General features: G+C 40.9%; 1 protein-coding gene across 2 annotated transcripts in view; it reads left to right on the top strand.

Annotated features, from left to right (window-relative positions):
* The window catches only part of bcl11aa (BCL11 transcription factor A a), a 53,065-nt gene extending 44,431 nt beyond the window's left edge, over positions 1-8,634 (top strand). For both annotated transcript variants that reach the window (XM_067609367.1, XM_067609366.1), the window contains exon 3: positions 2,787-8,634. In XM_067609367.1, coding sequence (XP_067465468.1) covers positions 2,787-5,035 — 2,249 coding nt within the window. In that variant the 3' untranslated portion in view covers positions 5,036-8,634. The remainder of the gene's footprint in view (positions 1-2,786) is intronic.
* The last annotated feature ends 13,930 nt before the right edge of the window (positions 8,635-22,564 follow it).

The raw sequence follows: 22,564 nt of genomic DNA, 5'->3' as shown, positions 1-22,564 counted from the left end.
TCACATCTCCTGATTCAACCAAAGTGGAAAAAGTGCAGTGGTGTTGTTAACACTGTCAGTGTCCAGGAGTCGAGTGGATCAACCAGATGAAAAAAGATGCATAAATAAAACAGAGCCTCCCTAGTCCTAATAATGCAAATGATATTCACAGGTTAGATCCGATGCAGGTGGCCACAATTAGTGGTAATTTGTGCCGATTTTAATGATCCATAATTTAGCAGCCTTTCCAAACTGTTGGTCATGTGGGATAAGTGTGTGTTTGTGTGTGCGGAAAGAGAGGTAGTGAGACAGAGACATCTTTCGCCAAACACTGAACCGCACAGACAGACAGGACCACTGTCTACACACTTAAACACATTCACGTTTACGAAGACGTGCTGGTTTTTCAATGTTCAGTATCATCCCTGTAAATAGAACCTTAACTCTAACACTAATTTGTTTATGTATGTTTAGAAATCCCTCAGCATTAGAGAAATTACATCTCTTTCAGCCATACAAAGACACATTCACAAACACATCCACATATTTCCCCTTTGCAGACATGTGTTGAAACAGTTTTTTTTCACTACAACCTGACTCTCTTTCTGGCTATTAGAAGTAAATTGCTGTGTGGTGATATATAAAAGCTTTCATGTAAACCGTGACATCCTTTTAGTATCACTGTTAATTTGTCATTCGTTCTGCCAGTAATTAGCAGGTAATACATCCCAATTCTTTGGGTATTTTTTTTACAACCCACCATACCTGTTTACATATTAATGGGATGTTTTCTAATTTATTGTTCATGACACATTACAGCAAAATAGCTTTTTATCCAAAAAAATCATCTAAGATAATTAGCATCAATATTATGACCCCTCAAATGACACCTATTTATTTATTTATTCTGCTTTTGCGATATTGCAATATCACAGCATGTTTCAATCTATTATGTTTCGTAACTTTTGACATTTTTGGATGCTGATATAATTGTCATGGTTGTTTTTCCATAAATAACTGTATTTCTAGCCACACATAAAATGTGGATTTGGACATATCAGCCTTAACCAGAATTTGAAAGGTTAGAGTTAAAGGTTTTACACATTTGCTACAAACTTCATTAATTTTGGTTAAAGGAAACATTATCACATTTGGTGTCAGTCAAAGGTACATGAATTTATTTCTATGGTGTCAGGGCATTTTGTCAGTATTTCAGCTCTCCTGGTAGTTTTTATGCTGTAGAGTTTAAGGTTTATGTGCAATAACTTCTTCATTCAGGCTCTGTTAAAATTCTTTCTCAGCAGGTTGCACATACTTTTCTCAACTCTTACCTTTTTGTAGGTCTTAACCTTTGACCCTAGTATAGTATATATAGCTAAATGCCTGAAATGTGACGTGAATGTCTATACTGTTTGTTTTCTAGTATGTTTAATTGTAGATATCCATTTATGTGTTAGTGTATGAATGTGTATCTCTGCTTGCACCCACATTGCACTGTGCTAAATAGAAGGCTCTGAATGGCAGCGATGGGGGTTTGTTTGTCATCTAATCTTGTAAACGAGCTGATGGCCATCCGTTTGGTCCCCTAATGAGATTACACATGCATTGCGGGTCCCACCACAGGCCATCATTGCCGAGGCCATTCAAAGGCAATTATTGTTTTAAATGTTCCTCTTGTCGCCATCTCAAAGTGACTCACTGAGAGAAGAAGCTTTGAGGTGGACTGAAGAGGTTGTTTTTCCTCACCAGTTGGAGCCTAAATGTTTTTACTTTCCTACTGTTTTACTTTCTTCAGGCAGCCGGCGTGTTCTGTACCGTCTGTGTGAGTCTGTGTTTGTGCATTTGTCTGTGGGTTGATCAGCATCGGTGGGAGAATGAAAAGGACATAAGAAAATGTGAATCTAGAATTCAGCGTGTATACTTCTATGGATCAGACATATGATGTTAAGAAACATTACTAAATATGAGTATTCTTCTTTTTAATCCTTCTTTTGATTATTTTGTTGCTATTGTTGTTCATTCCTGACTATTTTACCGATTGAGTTAAATCTAGAGATTTTGTCAGAGTTCAGATCAGATATATATTTTTAAAAGTAATTATACCGTTGCTACAGAAATAAGGAAGCACTAATTTAAAGGTCTAAAGGATTTTTTCCCCCAGTTGCCTCTCCTGTGTGCCCCTGTGTGTGTATGTGTGTTTGTCAGCAAACCTCTGTTTTGGCAGATCAGTGGGAAGTGGTAGTCCGCCGGGATAGCCCTGTTTCTTTGTTCTCTTGCTGACAATGGAGGACTCACAGTCAGTCTAAAGGGAGAAATTATGTCCCAGAGCAGTCTGGGAGAAGAACAAATGCACACACACACACACACACACACACACACACACACACTACTTCTCACATGCTACTCATGTGGGGCATGACCTCAATAAGAGCTACTGTTGTATTTGCAAAGCCCTCAACACCATGTGCCGACCACTCTTAAAAGCTGTAACAGTTAGGCCTTAGGTTCAAATAAAAGATTGGTTCAGCCAAGTTGAACAGAGTTGTCCTTCATGAATTTCATTCTGTACACAGTACTGTTTATGTACAATGACTGTATTAATGTTTCCAAATGAATTTGAAACACTTGAAAATCCTTTTTTCTTTTATTGAAAATAGTAATGTTTAGATTAAATCAGTCTTTACAATTAAATATGCTCTATTATTGGATGATTCATACAGTCATGTATAACATAATCTGGATGATGTTTAACTGGACATATCAGTTATAATACCATCTAACTCAATTCATTCTTCTGTGTCTTACAGGTAAGGAGGAGCCAACAACCTATACCTGCACTACATGTAAGCAGTCGTACGGCAGTGCCTGGTTCTTGCTGCAGCATGCCCAGAACACCCATGGCTTTCGTATCTACCTAGAAAGTGAACATGGCAGCCCTCTCACCCCACGCATGGGTGGGCCTTCCTCCCTGGGTGGAGGTGCAGACTGCCCTTCTCAGCCTCCCCTTCACGGCCTCCATCTGCCTCCCGATGCAAGCCCCTTCAACCTCCTCCGCATCCCTGGCTCGGGCTCAGGTGGAAGGGACAGCGTCGGAGCAGGGGGTGGACTTGGCGTTGTTGGCGCTGTTGGTGGGGGACATCATCAGCGTTTCCCTCCCACGCCACCCCTATTCAGCCCCCCTCCAAGGAACCACCTGGACCCCCACCACCTGAGCCCAGAGGAGCTGGCGCTGGCAGCCCACCACCCGAGTGCCTTTGACAGGGTGCTGCGCCTCAATCCTCCTCTGCCCCTGGACCCCCCTCCTACAATGGACTTCTCACGGCGGCTACGGGAGCTGGCGGGCAACACCTCAGGGTCCACTCCCCCGCTATCCCCCAGCCGGCCCAGCCCCATGCAGCGCTTGCTCCAGCCATTCCAGACAGGAGGAGGAAGCGGAGGCACAGGAGGTGCAGGGGGCAGCAAGCCTCCATACCTTGCTACCCCACCCCCTCTTCCAGGCTCCATGCAGTCACCTGTGGGCTCTCAAACCACTCCTACTACCCCTCTCCCCTCTGCAGGGGCAACACCCTCCTCAACCACCCCCCTGAAATCAAAGTGTTGTGAGTTTTGTGGCAAGGCTTTCAAGTTTCAGAGTAATCTAATAGTGCACCGGCGCAGCCACACAGGAGAGAAGCCGTACAAATGTCACCTATGTGATCATGCCTGTACACAGGCTAGTAAACTGAAGCGCCACATGAAGACACACATGCACAAATCCTCCTCGCCAAACACAGGCAAGTCAGAAGATGGACTCTCAACAGCCTCCTCTCCAGAGCCTGGCACCAGTGAGCCCTTGGGCAGCGCAAGCAATGCTCTGAAGTCAGTGGTGGCCAAGCTGAAAAGTGTGAACAACCGCATGCTACGTGAGAATGGGGAAGAGGAGGAGGAGGAAGAGGAGGAAGAGGAAGAGGAAGAGGAGGAGGAAGAAGAGGAGGAGGAGGAGGAAGAAGAGGGAGAGGAGGAGGAAGAGCAGAATGGAGAGAGGGCAGCCAGAAGAAACAACAGCAGCTACCACTTTGGCTTGAACCTTGAAGCAGCACGTCAGCATGAAAACAACGGAGGTATCGGAAGTCGATTGGGAGGAGTGGCTGATGAAGGGCCCATCCCCCGTTCACTGCCTGAGGTGATGCAGGGGATGGGTCTGGCCGCTAGCATGCAGCACTTCAGTGAAGCCCTCAACGCGCACAAACGGAATGCAATGGCCCAGGAGAACCACTTGCACCATCACCTCAACCGAGACCATCACCACAATCGCGAGATGTGTGATGGGGACTCAGTGCTGGAAACAGATCGTGGAGAGGAGGGCTCTGTCTCGACAGTCAACGGGCGGGGAGCATCCCCTAATGAATCTGCCTCTGTCGGCCTCTCTAAGAAACTACTTCTGGGTAGCCCCAGTCCACTTAGTCCTTTCTCCAAACGCATCAAGCTGGAAAAGGAATTTGACGTGCCCACTCCCACAATCCCTAATACGGAGAACGTCTACTCCCAGTGGCTGGCTGGCTATGCCGCCTCCCGACAACTCAAGGACCCTTTTCTGAACTTTGGGGATTCCAGACAATCGCCCTTCGCCTCTTCGTCTGAGCATTCTTCAGAGAACGGCAGTCTGCGTTTCTCGACCCCACCGGGGGAACTGGACGGGGGGATGTCGGGCCGCAGTGGAACAGGAAGTGGCGGCAGCACACCACACCTTGGGGGCCCTGGGCGGCCCAACTCCAAGGATGGCCGCAGGAGTGATACTTGTGAGTATTGTGGCAAGGTGTTCAAGAACTGCAGTAACCTGACAGTGCACCGGCGCAGCCACACAGGGGAGAGACCATACAAGTGTGAGCTGTGCAATTATGCTTGTGCTCAGAGCTCCAAACTTACTCGCCACATGAAGACCCACGGTCAGGTGGGCAAAGACGTGTACAAGTGTGAAATTTGTCAGATGCCCTTCAGTGTCTACAGCACCTTGGAGAAACACATGAAAAAATGGCACAGTGACCGTCCTTTGAGTACCGAAATAAAGTCAGAGTAGAAGGCCGAACTATGGGACCTTTTCCCCGCAGCTATGTCCGCCATTAGTCCCCTGTTTATTCCCAGCCCCTTGTAGATTTGCCCCAACCCCAACACTCCACTTTCGCCAATCTGGTGGAAGCTTAAGACCATGTGCTCTGCACCAGCACACCCCGTTTCCATTACCCATTGAATGCATGATCTGTATCGGGGCAATACTCTTGCATTGACGCAAAACTTCGAGCCTTTCTCTTGTGCAATAATTTACATGTTGTGTACTATTTTCTTTTTTGAGTTTTCCTTTTCCATTTTTAAGAATTAGTCAGCATGCATAGTATGTTTTTGCTAATCAAAAAAAAGAAAAGAACTTGTCCCTGGTTGGTTAGTTGTTGAGTAATGTGTTGCTGTTTTTCTCTTGTTCTGTTTTTTCTTTTTATTCTTCAAAAAGAGAAAAGACAAGAAAGATACATCCATGCTGCATACATTCTGTGACACATATCATGTACAGTTTTGTGTTGTAACATGGAAAATGAACAGTCTTTGACTTGACCCTCTTCTGACAACCCTGGAAATGCACTTATCCTGATCTTTCTAAAAGACGCCATGTTCACACAGGGTTAAAAAAAAAAAAAGAAAAGAAAATCATGCATTGGCTTGATGACTAAACTGAAAGTAATGACGGCCTTCAAATTTCTTTCAAAAAGACAAGGGTGTGCTAGGAATTCAATTTGTACTATCATTTGGTAGAATAAGAAAGAGTGCCTTTGATATCTCAACACTGCATTGGCCATAATCTTATCTGGTATAAGTTTGGGGTCACACTAGATAAAGCTAGAAGGTTTAAGCCACCCAGGAAAGGTCCTTGCATCAAGCACCTGACTGCTCAAATGGACTGTGACAACTCATGTGAAAGATCAGAAAGACCATTTAACTACCTATTACATGTTCAATAGGCTATCTTTAATATGTGGATTTCATGGCAAGCATGGTACAAGCAGTATTGTGTATATCTGAATTATTTGTAGTTTTGTTTCCGGTAAGGAGGTACTTTTGAGATAAAGGTAATCTGTAATGTACAATCCTGAACTTGAGGGATACGGCACATGGCTGAGAAGTGTCATGTATCTGCGTTAGCACAAACCTACAACGCTGCTTCAATATGTCAGTGTGTGGAACAATGCATAAAGTAATATATGAGCTCCAAATGAGGCTAACTTTATTTGAGAGCATTGAAATAACTACAAGCTGGAAGTTACACAGAACTGGAAGCTACGTACATGTTATGGGGATCAGAGGCAATCTCTTTCACTTTACATATTCTAGTATCAAAACTGGGCCATTAACTATGAATTGCAGCAAAAAGAAAGAATTGCAAAAATATATATCTGTACTCCAGGGCTCTTGAAAAGAGTGAAATGCGATCATTTTAATCAGTATCAGCATAGGCTAATGCAGGGCACATTTTTTGTTTGCTGTTGCTTTTTAACCCAAAAGGAGAGGTTTTTTTTCCTTCTTGAGTTTCATTCAAGCTTTTCATAGTATAGCACTTGTCACTCTGCCTGAGAGTAAGTACCGACATCTCTCTTGCATTGTCCCACACTGATGCAATGTTGGTACCTGGGTTGAGTCTAAAAGCTAGATTGTCATTTATAGGACATGAAGTGCACTGTTTCAATTTTCCCAGTTTACAAGTTTACGCTGAAGGGGAAACCATTGAAATGCTGTCAGATGACGAGGGTCCCATTGTTAAAAAGCAGTAAAAGATGAGACACATAATCTGTTGCCAGCAACTCCAGCCTCATGACCCTTGACCTCTGTACCCTTGCCATTTTACCTTTGACCATTTGTCAATTTGTTACCCCTAGAAACCCCAGTGCTTAGCCTGGGCTGAAAATTCACCCTGTTGGCAAGGTCTGTAAATTAAAAGGTTTGATGTGATTTACATAAATAACCAGCGCTCCTACATGGTCACAATATGGATGCTGGTCCCATTGGCCACAGCAGCGCCAAACATCCACATGGTTTTTAAGGAGCTGTATTGTATCATTGTCGTCATCTACACCTGGGCAATCTATAGACCTTGCCAGCAGGACGACAGACACTCAAATCTTGTTGCTCACACTGCGAGAATCTGTTTTTGTATTAATCTTCCTTTAATTATAGATATGAAAATAAACGTTTTTGCAAATAACACTTCACTATCTTTTAAGGGAAACTGTTAAGTTTTGTTGTCGTTTCTCTTTTCCTCAGCGTCTTGGTGGTGTTCAAGACTCCGATCACAGTATATATGAAATGATAAAAAAAGAAGAAAAAAGCAAACAAAAAAAAAATCTGTGATGGTTTTGTCTTTTATTTTGCCTTGGCTCTTCACAGCTCTTCAGGTTGAAATACAATTTGCATTGGGGAAAGGATTAAGATTATATATGAATATATAATAAAGAACTTAAAATATAGGAAAATGCACACTCATGTCGATTCCTATGCTTAAACACATTTATGGTCTACTTTTTCTGTATTTCTAGAATTGTATTTGAATTCAATGTTCACTTAGAGTAGGCACTATAGTATTTATATTGAGGCTCGTATTTTTAACTGTTGCTTGTTCTCTCTAAAGGTATTTACCATACCTTTTTTTGGTAGTGGAAAAAAAATCCCAAGCTGCCACGGTATATTTTTTTAATTTGGCAGGATAATATAGTGCGAATTATTTGTATGTTTAAAGAAATAAAAGGAAAAACCCCATAAAAAAGCAGCTAAAGTATGTGGCATTGGGAGGCGTCGCGGGCCATCAGATGGCCGCCGCTCTGTTTCCTGTCCACAGAGGTGGTTGTACATATCTTCTTTGGTTTTTGGTTCGGACCTCCCTCCCCCCCTCCTGCTGCCATTCTTGTATGCAGTAATGCAAGCTGACGTCGGCCTGTTCTGTTGTGTGCTTCTGTCTCTCTCACCCCTCCCACCTGACTACATTCCAACATCAAGAAGAGAGGAAAAAAAAAGAAAAAAAACTTCATATGCAGTACATGGATTACGAAAAAAGCGTCAAAATAAATACATTTAAAAAGAAATTAAATGTTTTGCAGTTTTTTTTTCATTGCCAAATACTAAATGGTGCTTTATATTTAGATTGGGTATACTTTCATATGCAAAGCATATTTAAAAATGACCCGGGGGACGTGGAGAAGCCTGCTTGAGTTGAGACTTTTTTGTAAATGGCAATGCGGAATATTTTGTTATCAGCCTTTTCTATTCCTGTTCTGAGAGCTGTTTGTTGTAACTTGAACTTGAACTTTATCTTTTACTATGGGAGTTACTATTTATTATTACCTATATGATCTGTTCAAAACAGAGACATGGAATGGATCCTTATTTTTGGTTTCTTTTTATTTTATTTTATATTTTTGGTTATAATATAATTTTGATTTTTTTTTCTTTTGTAATGTGGCCAATGGTCATTGGACAAACCTAGCTCTTTAATTTCTGTTGTACTTGTTTGGGGTCCCTGTTCAGTTGTATTGGGAAAACCACTGTCTGTGTTTTCTGGCAGATGTCTGCATAATCCTGTTCACACACCCATTTTGTCCCTTTATCGAAAAACAATTAATAAAAAAAATGAAAGTATAATGGAACTTGTCGCTTATCTCCACTGTGTGTGTCAAGTTATCTCAAGTGTTTGTGTGTGAGTATGTGTGTGCCCCCCACCCCAACCCCTTGATATTTTCTACCTGCAAATGCCGTCTCCCCCATATTATAAATATTATGTTCTATCTTTTACACGTGTCTATGAAAATATTCATTGCTTGTAACTCACTTCAAACGGAGAGTTGACTATTGAATAGTTTTTGTTATTTCCACAAGTCAGCATGTACATACATGTAGTTCAGAGCACAAAGGTCACCCCCTTTAAGTATGTGTTAATGTGTGTGTTATGGGTGTCAGCGTGACCTGTGCTGGGCGTTTTCCTAAAACATGCTTTCTCTAATGAGGTCTCTGTGTCTCGTACTGTTGCTTGAACCCAGTGAACTCAGTCCTCCGCCCCCAACCTCAACCTAGCCTTTGGCCCTGTACTCTATGTACTTCATGACATCTGTGTGTGTGTGTGTGAGAGAGAGAGAGGGATGTCATTGTCTTATCTGACAGGCATGAGAGGACTGAGCAGGTGGATATGCAAATGAATCAAAACTTCTAAAAACTCCTGACACTTGCGTGTCTGCTGTGTTATCCTACCTGTTGGTCGAACAGGTCCAGCTGTACATGCTGTACAAGTACATGCCTGTGTAGGTGTAGGTGTGTGTGTGTGTGTGTGTGTGTGTGTGTGTGTGTGTTTATGTATGTGCATCAGACCATTCTCACCTAGTTTGCATACTATCTCAAAGCACACATGTGTACTATGCATGTCACTCCTCAAAGTGCTGTACAGTATCTGCTACTGATAAAAGCTGTTATGTTCCTTTCACCCCCAGTCACAAACAGACACAGACACACACACGCGCGTGCATGCGTGCGTACAGTATATGCATGCGTATACATATATGCTCCTCCTCTCACAGAATGTACTTGAGTAAATATCATTATGTCCTTCTGTTTGCTCAGTAGTCACAAAGCCTCATAAATCTGTCAGGATCCATCAGTACTATGTCCTCCAACCACCACACCCGTCTGATCAGCTCAAACACACACTTATTTCTCCTCAGAAAGCATCTATACACCTGCTAGCATAATGTAAATATATTCAATTGAAGCAAATCCTTAAAATATAAGATTCAAAACTATGAATGGAATTCAGTGGGAGGATGCTAATCATTGAAAAAGGAAATTCAGTTATTTCACTATCAGCCAAAAACTGTAAATGAGAAATTATTGCTTTAGTGTGAACTGCACAATCTAGAGCTATGTTAGATTTCAGCAAGTGACTAATAGCAGAAGGTGCAAAAGTGAACACATAATGTACTCTGCATTCACTGGGCATGCACATGGACAAAAAAGCACAATCCACAACTTGCTATCTGTTCGTACACTGCTGCCATTTTCAGTGGCAGGTCAAAGGTTAGAATGCTAAGGTCGACTCGTTGTACAACTCAATTTTGAAGGCTTTTCTGCTCTCACTTCAAAGTAAATACCTTTGATGAACACACTCAAAGTATAACAAACTGGTTTTTGTTTCTTATAAAGGATGCCATGCATTCTTCCTTAGGGTCACTTTTACTTTGTTAGTACAGAGAGAAAAGTTAGGAAAGGTTTCTAGAGACTTAGAGGGTGGAACATTTTCTTCTCCCTCATCAGCTACTGCTGAAGTGCCCTTGACCAAGGCAGTGAACCCCAACCGATGCAGAGGAGTGCAGTGTGAGATTTTGGTTGTACTGGGCGACTACCAGGTGTGAATGTGTTGCACTGTATGAATGTAAAGCAAGACGGCACCGAAAAAAGCACAGAAATTGCCTATATTTACATCCACAAATAAAGGCTACAAAAGAACATGCATCACTCCCATTCAAAACAATGATTTTGCTATTGTAGTCTGGCAAGCTACCAGGAAGCCCGGAGACTCACATGGCTTTGAGGAGATTCAGTATGTTAGAGACTCAGTGTGTTGGACATGAGAGTACTGTAAGACTTTATTTCCCACCTCAGATTCCCACAAGTGGCAGCAGTTTCCTTTTTACTCCCTGTTAAACAATGCGACTAGCCACCAGCAGCACTGCCTGTGCAAATAAAACAAATCAGCATCATATTCTTTTCACTTCCTCTCTCTCTCTCTCTCCCTCTTTCTTTCCCCTCTCCCTCTCTCTCTTTCTGTGATAAATTCATTGTGTTATAAACCCGTGAAGCATTCAGGCCTTTTCTGCTTTACTGGGGCTCTCCTGTGCTGGTTTATGTGAAAAGCATAATGCATTTGTCACCGTTATAAAATCTATACAACCATGACCTGCAGCCCCCCATAAACTCCCATGGATTTGTTTTTGGCCTGCAGGGTTTTAACAATAAGAGATTCTCCAAAGACTTTAGAAAGCATGTTTTCACACTGCTTTTGTCACTGTATGGCCTTGGCGAAACACTGTTCCAATAGAATCTAGATAGCAAAAAGGAATGTATGTGTATGTTTGCGTGTGCGTGTGTGTGTGTGTTTTGTCTGTCTTTCTTCCTTCTGAGTGTGCTTTGGTATCTGATGTGTACATAGTGTGCTATGCCACAGAAATGCATTTTGTCTTGGCCAGCCGCTGCCTGCCATACAGAGGAATAGCTACTTCTATACATATCGAACGGTTTAATACACGCTGACCACTGCGGTCTATAGGAACTGGCTGCAAAGTAAATGCAATCAATCACTGAACATTACTTAGCACATATAATGGCCACAAGGCCAGTCTGGCATGTAAAAAACTGCAATCAAAGTCAGTAAAGGAATAATGGCACAGACATTGACTACCTCTGACCACAGCACACTTAATGTCCCTGTGTAGGTGTTTAAGCTTAAGAAGCTGACTGTCTGAAGATCAGCAGAAAAAAACTCTGTGCTGCCATTAGAGGTGAGAATGAACTGTATGACCTGGTGTCAGTGCAAGGTGGCGAAAACATTTGATTCATTTGAATATGTTCTACATACTTATACTTCTAACAGCTAGTTGGCTAGCAAAAAGATGACTGTAGTAAACCAAAAGTAATTGGTGAGCTCTAGGAACATTTTATTTTAAGCTAAACCTGAAAATGTTGATAATGATTCCTAAAAAAAACCCCAGAAAACCTGTGTTGATGCACAACACAACTACAACATAACCCAGAAGGTCAAAACTAAACCAGGAAACTGGTGATCAATGTTTGCAACGGACAGTTTGGGTAATTTAACTGTTCACCCTCATTTTCTCCTCCAAATAAGTCTGGCTGAACTTGGAGTTGTGACTATTCTTAGTTTATTCCTCCATTTAGCAATGTCACTGCATTCCCAGATCTCAGCAGTTGAAGTGGCTATATTTCAATATCTGTTTATTAACAATGGATCACACACTTGTAGTGATGAAACCACAAAAGATTTTCACCAGACTCTGCACGGCTCTACAGAGTTTTTTTTATTGCCTTTCAGCTCATTGTTTTGATTTTACAGCATGCAATGTTTTTGGCTGCAGAAGGCATCCATTTTCAGAGAAGAAGTCACTGTATGCTACCTACACACAACAGACAGAGACTAGTTGGTAAAACTAGTGGAGCATTTAGCGGCTAAACAATGAAAAACTTTTCTTCAGTAGCTGGTGGAGCCAAGAAACAGAGCTAAAAGTGAGTGAATATTGGACTTACATATATCAGGTGACCAGAAACAGTGATCCAAATGAATGCTAATGTTGCTCTATGTCTACTGGATGTGTAAATTGGAAACTACTTGCTAACAAGTTTACCAGATCATCTTTATAACATGTCAGTGTTGCCTTCATAGCTTGTTTCTGCTTCCCAGAGGGGGCTTATTGCAAGTTAATTAGAGTACAATGTTATAGACAAAACTACAAAAATAAGATCCAAGCTGTAATAAATCACAAAACCTTATAATACCATTTTATGTGTGATAAATATAGTCAATCAACTGCAGTAGCCAACACTGATAGAACCACATCAAACCCCTGATCAGATGCATTAGTGCTCACTTCACAGGATGAAAGTTACAGCATGTTTTGATCTTTGGCTGAAAAACCAGATAAGTAAGAGAAGGTTTTAGTTCACACACAATGCTGTGGGAACCATACTCTGTGCAGAAATGTGTCGGGAACGTGCTGAATTCCAAAATAGATTGTCATAAATCGACTGACAAACAAAACCAGGCCACAGGTATGAGGAACATCTTAAGCTTACGTCATGTACCTCTGTCACAAAACAATAGCAGGTAAGCTCTGCTGTTAAAACATTGACAGCAGGGATTTCACTGATTCAGGCTGTTACTGCTAATCCTATAAAAACATTATGAGTTGCACTGTGTGTTTTCAGTGGGTGTAGGTTACAAGCCGAAGTTGTGACTGAGATGTCAGGAGGTAAAAGGTCAGAGTTCATATGTTTATTTCTACATTTTTTATCTGACCTTGCAGATGTTATGTCATGGTGTAACCACACGATCTGTTTAGACTAGACAAAGACCACACAGCAAAACATGTCTGTGTTAAGAAGTTATTTAATCTTGTTTTGAGCCTCAAAATCACTTTCTTAGCCCTCCTGTTGTCCTCCAGGGTCAAAATTGACCCTAGGTGTCATTATGTGCTGTCATCAAAAATACTGAAATAGTTTCAAAACAGTATCTTGACTAAGAAATTATGAATTATTTTAACTATAGTTGAGATCAGAGGAAAATATGTTGATGGATTATGGCAGACTGGTATATGTAAAAGTTTAGTCAGGATACTGCTTTAAAACCATTTCAATTTTTTTGATGACAGCACATAATGACACCTGTTGTCCTCCCGGGTCAAAATTGACCCGAGAACAACAGGTGGGTTAATGTTTATGTCTCGACTGTCTTTTTTGCCATGACTCAAGCCCCTACAGCTTCTTTCTAGTAGTGAAAATAATTTACAAAATTTTATTTTTATTGAGGAAATATTTTACAATTCTTCAAATCTGCTCTCACATTGATGATTATATTGTCACTATAACCAGCAGTATTTGAATCGGTCTTAAGAGTAGTAGTTATACAACCCTCACCCCACGCACATGCTCATACACAGCTAAGCTGAGGCATAAGAGGCCAAAGTCTATTGATAGACCATCAGTGCTGGAATGCAAGGTGCAGAAAGACAAATCAAACAGCAATGGCAGGTGTGGCGAATCATGTCCAAGTCTGTTTCCCTTGTCCCCCCATCCAACCTTGCCCCGTTCATGTCTTCAAACCAGAATATGTGAAGGATTTTGTAACTAAGAATGTGAGGGGTTGAGGAAGCAGGGGGAAAAGAGGGCTGTCTGGCCCTGTGTGGGGTCATAAGGTCAGAGAGTAGGCTTAGAGGAAGAAAGAAAGCCCCCTCCTTCCCTTTTCTTCCCCTTTCATTCCCTCATTCTTTCACTCCACCCCAAACTCAGTCTGAAGTTCAAAATCATTGTCAAAGTGAATGAATGAAAGAATGAATGAATAGGGGGATGGGGGAGGGTCAGCGAGGGAGCAGAGCAACATGTGTCAAATGTGCATGCTCTGTATGAGATGTTTTTAATAGATTTTTTTTTTTAACAATTATTTACATATTTGTACTCAAAACATGATATTAATTGGACAATTCCCAGGCCTGTTTTAATAAAGGGACATTTAATTAACTAAAGGTTTTACATGCTGTTTTAAGGGAACCGTTCGAAGCACAGATTTTAAAAAAAGTACAATGTAATCACATGTAAAATGTCACAAAGACACATTAATTGCAGCATCCTGTCATTAACTTTTTACAGTTGTCCCATAAATTGATTTACATCCTAAATCATTTGCACATTGTCTTTATTACCTCCAGCTTCAGTTATAACAATTAGTCGGCAACTACACTGTGCTTATAAACAGTTTATGATGCCTTTTAATACCTTATGAGTGCCACTTCAAGGACAGTGTCATCTCTTGGTCATTTTGTCTGGTTTCATTGTTGTAACATGGTAAAACAACCAGGCCATTAAACACTAACTATAGCCTGATAGCCTGTCTATTGTACACTGTGGATGAATCTCACTGTCTGGACTGTATGAGATGATGTTCTGTGTTATATCATCCTACCTGACTCTGCTCTGACCCCCTGACCTCATAGCGCAGCGACGGCAGACGGCTGTAAGGGCTATATCGTGCTTGGATCCTCCAGGGTCATGAAGGGCCTCTCTCTGATCTCTGACCCCAGAAAGAGGCCTCATGGCCTGGCTGGGCTAACGGAAAATCCCTGGGGCCTGAGCTGGATAAAAGGATGTCCAGGAAAGACATGGATTATCAGTGCGCATGTGTGAGGGTATGTGTGGGTGTGTGAGTGTGTATGTGTGCGCATGCATGTCTGTGTGTGTGTGTGTGTGTGTGTGTTTGTGTGTGTGACAACATGCCCTGGAGACTCATGCCTGACTTGTGTAACTGAGTTCAGGACACGCACACGGACACACACACGGATGGACACACACACACACACACACACACACACACACACACACACACACACACACACATTAGGGTTATGGAGGTTAATTGCAGCTACACAGATGAGGGGGTTGGGTCACCTTTGCTGGAAAAGTGAGAAAGAGAGAGAGAGAGAGGGAGAGAGGGAGAGAGAGAGAGAGAGAGGGAGAAAGAGAGAGAGAGATGGGACACTGCATAAACTCAAGATGTACTAATGTGTGTGCGTATGGGAAAAAGTAATAGAAACACACACACATGTGGGTGAGGGGACATTGTGTGTTAGGTTGTTATGTCTGGAACCAATCTGTATGTGTTCCTGTGACCCTCCTGCATGTCTTCAAGCCTGTTACTACACACACACACACACACACATACACACACACTCACACACACACACACACTCACACATTACTCTTTCATCCTCTCTTTTAATCTCTTCCACTCCTTCTCCTCCTGTGCTCATATGTGTGTCTGTGACAGGTCAAAGGTCAACCTGCAGGTTTGAGGGTTGGGTTTCACATGACTGCACACCTTTGTTGCTCGCTGTGAGGGGAAGACTAAACGTGTGTGTGTGTGTGTGTGTGTGTGTGTACGGTAAAGTGGGGGTGTGTTTTGTATGTTGTGTCTAGTTCAGAGTCACGGCGGACACAGACAACACTACAGCCCCGCCTTCGCTCCCTCACCCAGGTCTAAGTTTTGATGTCTGCTGAATGCCGTGTGATCATACGGATATGTGTGAATGCCTCACACAAACACAGTCACACACAAAAGACTCATATTGATTTGGAATTTGTTTTCTCAGAAGCTTCAAGGGGAGTTGGTGAAACCAGCCTCACCCTGCCTCCAGGAGCTGCTGTTTCATCTGAAAGAATTTTATTTGTCTGGCTTTACAAGTTTTAGTGTCCCATGATGGCTGAAAGGCTGTTTGACTGAGTTGTTCAGTAGGAATTCAGGGTGGAATCACTACATTTGTGTCCTTTTAAGCAATTGTTAAATTTGAAGAAGAGTTGCTGTATGTGAGCAGTTACCAAACATTAAAAATAACCATTAATTCTTAGTTTTTTTTTAAAAGCTATTACCCTATGTCAGTGGTTTCAACCTAGGGGTGTCACAGGATGATTTTTTTCACACTTTTCTCGAATCTTTTACTTTTTTTTTAACCTGCATCAAATCAGATACATTTAAGAGAGAAAATCAATGTTTGGTTAAACTGCTCACAACTCATGTCCCCACTAAGGCCATGACCTCTAATGATGGGTGACAAGTAGACATTCATTCATTTTAAAGGGCCACAAGTCAAAAACTGTCGCAGATGGTATTTATTTTTCACCATTCACCATTTCTCATTATTTTCACTAAAAGCAAAATAATAACAGAAACCACTATAATCATTTATAGTTGTAAATCACAAACATTGGTACACCTTGACCTCTGGCGTTTAATCACCAGAAGCAAGGCCACCAGCTGTATCATCATTATGATAACATATGTTTGACGCCTATTCTGCTGTAAAAGTTAAAACCCTCACACAAACCCTGCCCGCAACATGACAGTCAGGCCCTGTGTGTTGTGAGTTTGACGTGAGGATGTTCCTGATTGTCCCTCATGAGAGCAAGCTGTTACCCTGGCCTGCGGCTAACAGGTTTGACTCACCAGTAGCCAGTAACCAGAATTTGCAATCCTTAGCAGAATGTGGTGAGGATTTCTTCTGAAGTCTAAACATGTCTGAAATTAACCTATAAGTCAAGCACAGGTAACATGTTGATTTATCAGTAGGGCTAATCTGGATTTACACTTTTTGATGTTGGTTAAACTCTTCAACTATCTGAAATCAGACAGGTCCTGTAAGATTTCTGCTTTAGCAGCCATGAACAGGTCAGACAGTCAAGTTGTTGTCATCGGTATTTTCTATCCTTCAAACTGCTTACGCTGCTGAGAAATGAGGTCAAACTGTCTTGTGAAACTCTAAATCCACTGACCCCAATGGCCGGTTGACTAAAGTTAGTTTTAAGTCTTGGCTAGAGTACTGTTAAAGTAGTGTATCCTTACTTTCTTTTTTTCCTCTTAAGCCTTGTGAATATTTGTCTTTTCAACAAGCTCTATTTTTGACTTACAGGTGGAGGGTGAACCTGATGAGGTGGCTTTTTCTCTTTCTGGGTCACAGAAGAGAGAAAGAAAGAGAGAGAGAGTGGAAAGAGAGAGCGAAGAACACTGTAAAAAGGGTCAATCTTATTAAATTATTTAGACATTCTGAGTTGGACACTAGTTCCTAACACACAAGGCTTTTACATTGACAACCGACACAACAAGCTGAGAGATTTTGCTATGATAAATTAGTTAGTTTTCTATATATATATATGTTTGTGTGTGTGTGTGTGTGTGTGTGTGTGTGTATACATATATATTTCATCAACATTATGACACAGGAAAGCCCTGCCTCCATGCTTCTGATGGACATTCTGTAGCCCTACAGGTAATACAGCTGTCGGCCAGCTGCTGCATCTGCTTGCATGTTGTTAATCAAAGAATCGTTAAAACTTTTCAAACAAACTATCAAAAGTTAATTGCGTCTGTAATAACTGTGGTATTGATTTTACAGGGAAAATAAAGATGAAAAAATTATAATGCTCACCCTCTGGGTGCTTGCAACAGCACACACTGATTAAAACAGATTAACATCCTGACAGATTACATGTTTTTGTTCCAGGACTAAATGGTTTTGAACATTGGTGTATTACTTTTTTCCAGTTAAGAAACAATTCTGACACAAAAGACACTAAAACACAGAAAAGTAGTATAAGTTGCACAGAGACTTGGGGTTTGATTCCCAGTATGGTAGGCAAGAAAAAGCTAAATGTAGCACTATAAAACATCAAAGTTTACTGGACACACTGGTACATTTTAAAAAGTCATATTAAATACAAATGTTGTGTTGTGTATTTGTTATGATTAGTAGTGTGGGATGCCGCAGTGGTATAACAACACTTACTATGCAGTGAAACAAAGCCCAATAAAACACGAACAAAAACCATTTACTGAGTAGCCACATAGATAAAAATGAGCAAAATCTTTTCACTGTGAAAGGAATAGTTCACCATTTTGGGAAATATGCTTATTCTCATTATTATACTTGTTGAGAGTTCGATTGATAACACAAAACAGCCAGGCAAGCAGGCTAGCTGTTCCCCACTGCCTTCCAGTTGCTACATGACAACAGTATATACATTATAGAAAATCACAAAAAGCGTGTCCCCTTTAAGAAGTGTATCATCAAATTGGAATGTTTATTTGAAATCTTAGAGCCTCTACTCACCCCCCTCATGTTTGTGCAACAGTATAAATGCACAATCCAACCAACAAGTCCAACAACTATAGTTTAAGACGGACATTTTTTGCAGTGCAAAAGGGAAAGTGATAAGAGAGATACAGAGAGAAGAGGTGTACATGTACGGTATGCTACCTGTCCCATCCCCTCTGGCTGGTTTAGCTCCAAATGCTCTCACACACACACACACACACACACATAATTGGCTGTGTGCCACATGTCTCTTTGTATTCCCAGAAACTGTCACTACAATACTAACACACACGCACACACACACCCTGTGCCCCAGAGCCACTGGTCATATGATTGACCTGTTCTACTGGCCCATCTGCACCTTTGTACACTCACAAGATCACACATGTAGGGCACACACATGCACACACACCTGTTATCAACCACACCCACAGGTGAGCGGAGTGTTGAGTGACACTACAGGGCCACTGGGAGGCTCTCTGCTAAAGTAAATACACACACACACGCACACACACGCACAGCTGCATCAAAGTAAGCAAAGACACACTTGTAAACGTTTAGCAGTATATAACTCATCTACACAACAACAAAAGGTCAGCCAAGTGCATTTGTGCATTATTGTCATTCCAAGACTTGTTTGTGTGTGTCAAGCTCCACTAGATTTGAGATGATTGATGGCTTTAATCTGAGTCCATTACGCTGCTAAGAGCCCACATGCTAGAACTTGTTAACTAAGGATTATCAAACGATAGACAGATATGTGCACACAATTAAAACACACACACACACACACACACACACACAGAGTCAGGACGTGAACGTTTTCTTTACCTCATCTAAATCGAAGTGAAGTAAATGTACTTTTTTTTTCCTTCTTTCCATTCAGCCTATTAAAACACAGTAACAAAGTAATAACAGACTGATGACAGCCCGAGTTGATTGTGTTTATTTTCATGGGTGTGTGTGTGTGTGTGTACTTCAAATGGGTTGAGGCCAGCTCCAGTAAACTAGGCACCATTTGACTGTAATAACATTAATCAGTTTGGCCCATTTTAAATAAGACCTAAGTGAGTGTATTGTTATGCTCAATTACTGTTTGTGGTTAGGTCATGGACAAATAAATACATACACGTGTTGGCTACATGCTTAATTCCATCACTGTGTTCATGCTTTTTGCCTGTCCGGCGTCACACATGTGAATGTCAAGGCAGACCTTTTTCACTAGTTTTTATTTATTAAAAGCAAAACAAACAAAAAAAAAAAATAGAAATCAGGAAAATATCTGTAATTCACATAAAACACCTGCAGTGATTAATCAGCAGAGGAGAAACAACCACCATCAGAAATAAAACTAAATAATATTTCCCAAAAGCAAACCACAAGCTGTACCATCATAACAGTAACCTTAGTTTGATACTTGTTACGTGTCTCTCCTGACATCTCCCACGTGTGCTGAATTAGTAATTAATTATAGGTCAGTTGTGACCCTCCGATCTCTTCCTGCACACACACTAATCTACCAAACTGAAGGAGTTAACAATACTTCTTACCATGATCTATTATGAATTTATAAGTTCATTTCATTTTAATACATTTCCATTTGACTGTTTTTTCTTTATTCTTTTCATTGTCCTTTTAAATATTGTTTAAATTCATTTTAATTTCTAATTTTGATGACACACAGTGAAGTGCAGACCGGTGTGTGATTAAATAAACTAATATTGAAAGAAGTCACTCTCCTCTAATGAACCGTGCTGTAATATGACGATAATGTGTCTTTTAAAACACTGTATGTAAAGCACTTTGCTTCACAATTGATCATTCTCTATAAGCCTTGCCAGCCGTAGTTACTGTTGCTACGCCTGTCAAGCTTTCCATTCTAGCACGGCATATACATGACTTCCACAGTGATAACGGTGGCAGATTTATTACTTCAAATTCATAGGTTTTGGAAACAATGGGTCTTTGATTTTACACAAAGAGAGCTGACAACTACCATTAGCTGATTTTATTAGTTGTGGCTCGCTAGCTGAAAACTCTGACAGACTTTTTAATGTTTCCAGCTGGCTCGGTTTAAAATGTAACAGTGTACAGAATGTAAAAGAGTCTTGAATATGGAAATGTTGGCTAACTACATCATATAACACTAAAAGACTGACTCTTAAGGTACATGCCCCAGACACAAAGTCAGCACCCTCACCACTTACAGTACAATATTAGAAATAAAAATGTATTTAAAATGTTATTTGTTCATAATAACCCCACTGGATGCTCACTATGGAAAAACATACTTGGACAAGTAACAATGAGATTCTATTTATACTTTATTTGTTTATTCACATGTTTCACATTTACAAGAGAAAAGGCTTTGAGAATGAGGACTAACCAATGAGTTTGACTTGTGTTGCCTTTTTAACACAGAGTGTAAAAATCACCACAATGCTGTTGTAAAAGCACAAAAACACTAGACAGTCTACTATGTGGTGAGGATTTCATCTGAAGCCCAAACATGGTTCAGCCAACAAGTCAAGTACACAGAACATTGTTCACTGTGAACATGTGTTGATATTTTAGTAACAGTAATTTGGAGTTGAAAGTGATGAGTTATTTCACCACTTAAAAAGCTCAAACAATACAAGATCATAAATCTTGTAAAATGTTTATTTTCACTCTGATAATTTTCAGCAAAAATGACAATGCAATGAAAAACTGCAAATAAAGAGCTTTTTAAAGAAAAAAAAAACAAAAAACTCAACTACATCTGTGATTGTATCAGAACTACAGAAAATAAAAGGAACTTTTTTCCAGTCCTGACAATAATAAACTTGATTAAATCAAGTAACATCGAACCAGCAGCCATGGATGGATTTATGATAGTCTCCTAGATGAATTTTGAGGGATAGATGGTGAGATGATGGGACCACAAAAGCTTGGTGTGTGTGTGTGTGTGTGTGTGTGTGTGTGTGTGTGTGTGTGTGTGTGGTTCAGGAGTGGTCTCAGTGTCCTGGGGGCTGGGGAGGTTTGAATGTCAGTTTCTCTAATAACGGGAATCGGTGAAAAGGTCAGCCCCAGTCGCCTGACCACACCGAGGGGATGGTGTGTGTGTGTGTGTGTGTGTTGTGTTTGCAAGCGAACATGTGTATTTGACTGCATATGACAATGTGTGTGTGGGTGTTTTATATTCTTATTTGAGTTTGAGTGTGAAAAGGTGCATATGTGTGTGTGGAAGCGAAGGGAGCGTTGATTCTTTGGCGAAGGAGAGGAAATGAGGAGAAAAAGAAAATAATGGTAAATAATGGAGAAAAAATGGCAGAAGGTCACGAGGAGTGAGAAGTGAAGAAGGGAAGGGAGGAAGAGAAGAAGAGTGGAAGGAGGGTGAAGAGGAGGAGGATAAAGGCGTGATGAGGTGTAGGAGAAAGGAAAAGATGAAGGGACCAAGTGTGTAAAAGGGAGGAATAGTCAAGGAAAAGAAAAGCAGGAGGAGTGAGGATGGCAGGAAGGAGGAGGAGGATGGAGGAGATGAATGAATGACAAGAGGAAGAAGATGTGAGGAAGGTGGAGGAGGAAAAAATGAAAAGAAAGGTGATATCAAGAGGATATGAAGTAGAAGTACAAAAGAAAGGCAGAAAACAAAGGAAGAGAGACTGAGAGTGAAGAGATGAAGAGAAGAGGGAGATGAGAGGACATTTAGCTAGCTAGCTAACAATACAGCTAGCTAATACAGCAAAGTGATGTTAGCATGGAGCTAATGCCGCATTGAGCTCATATATGATTTAGACAGAGTAACCAAGTCAGAAAAACTGCTCATGTCAACCTCTTAGTTGTACATTGTACTTTGTGCATTTTCTTAATTCTTTGTGACACTTGAAATTAAGAAAATTTTTAAGGCAGCTCTTTCACTCATATTTTTAAGTTAAAACAACAAGTTACATTTTACAGTGAATGGATTTCAGTTTTTCTGATGTTAAGAACCACAGTCAAATGCTCCACTTACTGTGAGTCAGTTATCTCTAATATGTCTGCCAGGGTTGTGCCATATTATTTAGAAGCTCTATACAAAAAAAAGAAAAGGAAAGAAGCATAAGGCTAAAAGCAACAAGTAAACGCTAATAATGAGGATATTGAAATCTGGGAAGTTCAACAACCTGGAGGAGTTC

This window comes from Thunnus thynnus, chromosome 14 (genome assembly GCF_963924715.1).
Source record: "Thunnus thynnus chromosome 14, fThuThy2.1, whole genome shotgun sequence".
NCBI lineage: Eukaryota > Metazoa > Chordata > Actinopteri > Scombriformes > Scombridae > Thunnus > Thunnus thynnus.
The sequence above is the reverse complement of the archived record's forward strand: the minus strand, read 5'-3'. Positions and strand labels throughout refer to the sequence as shown.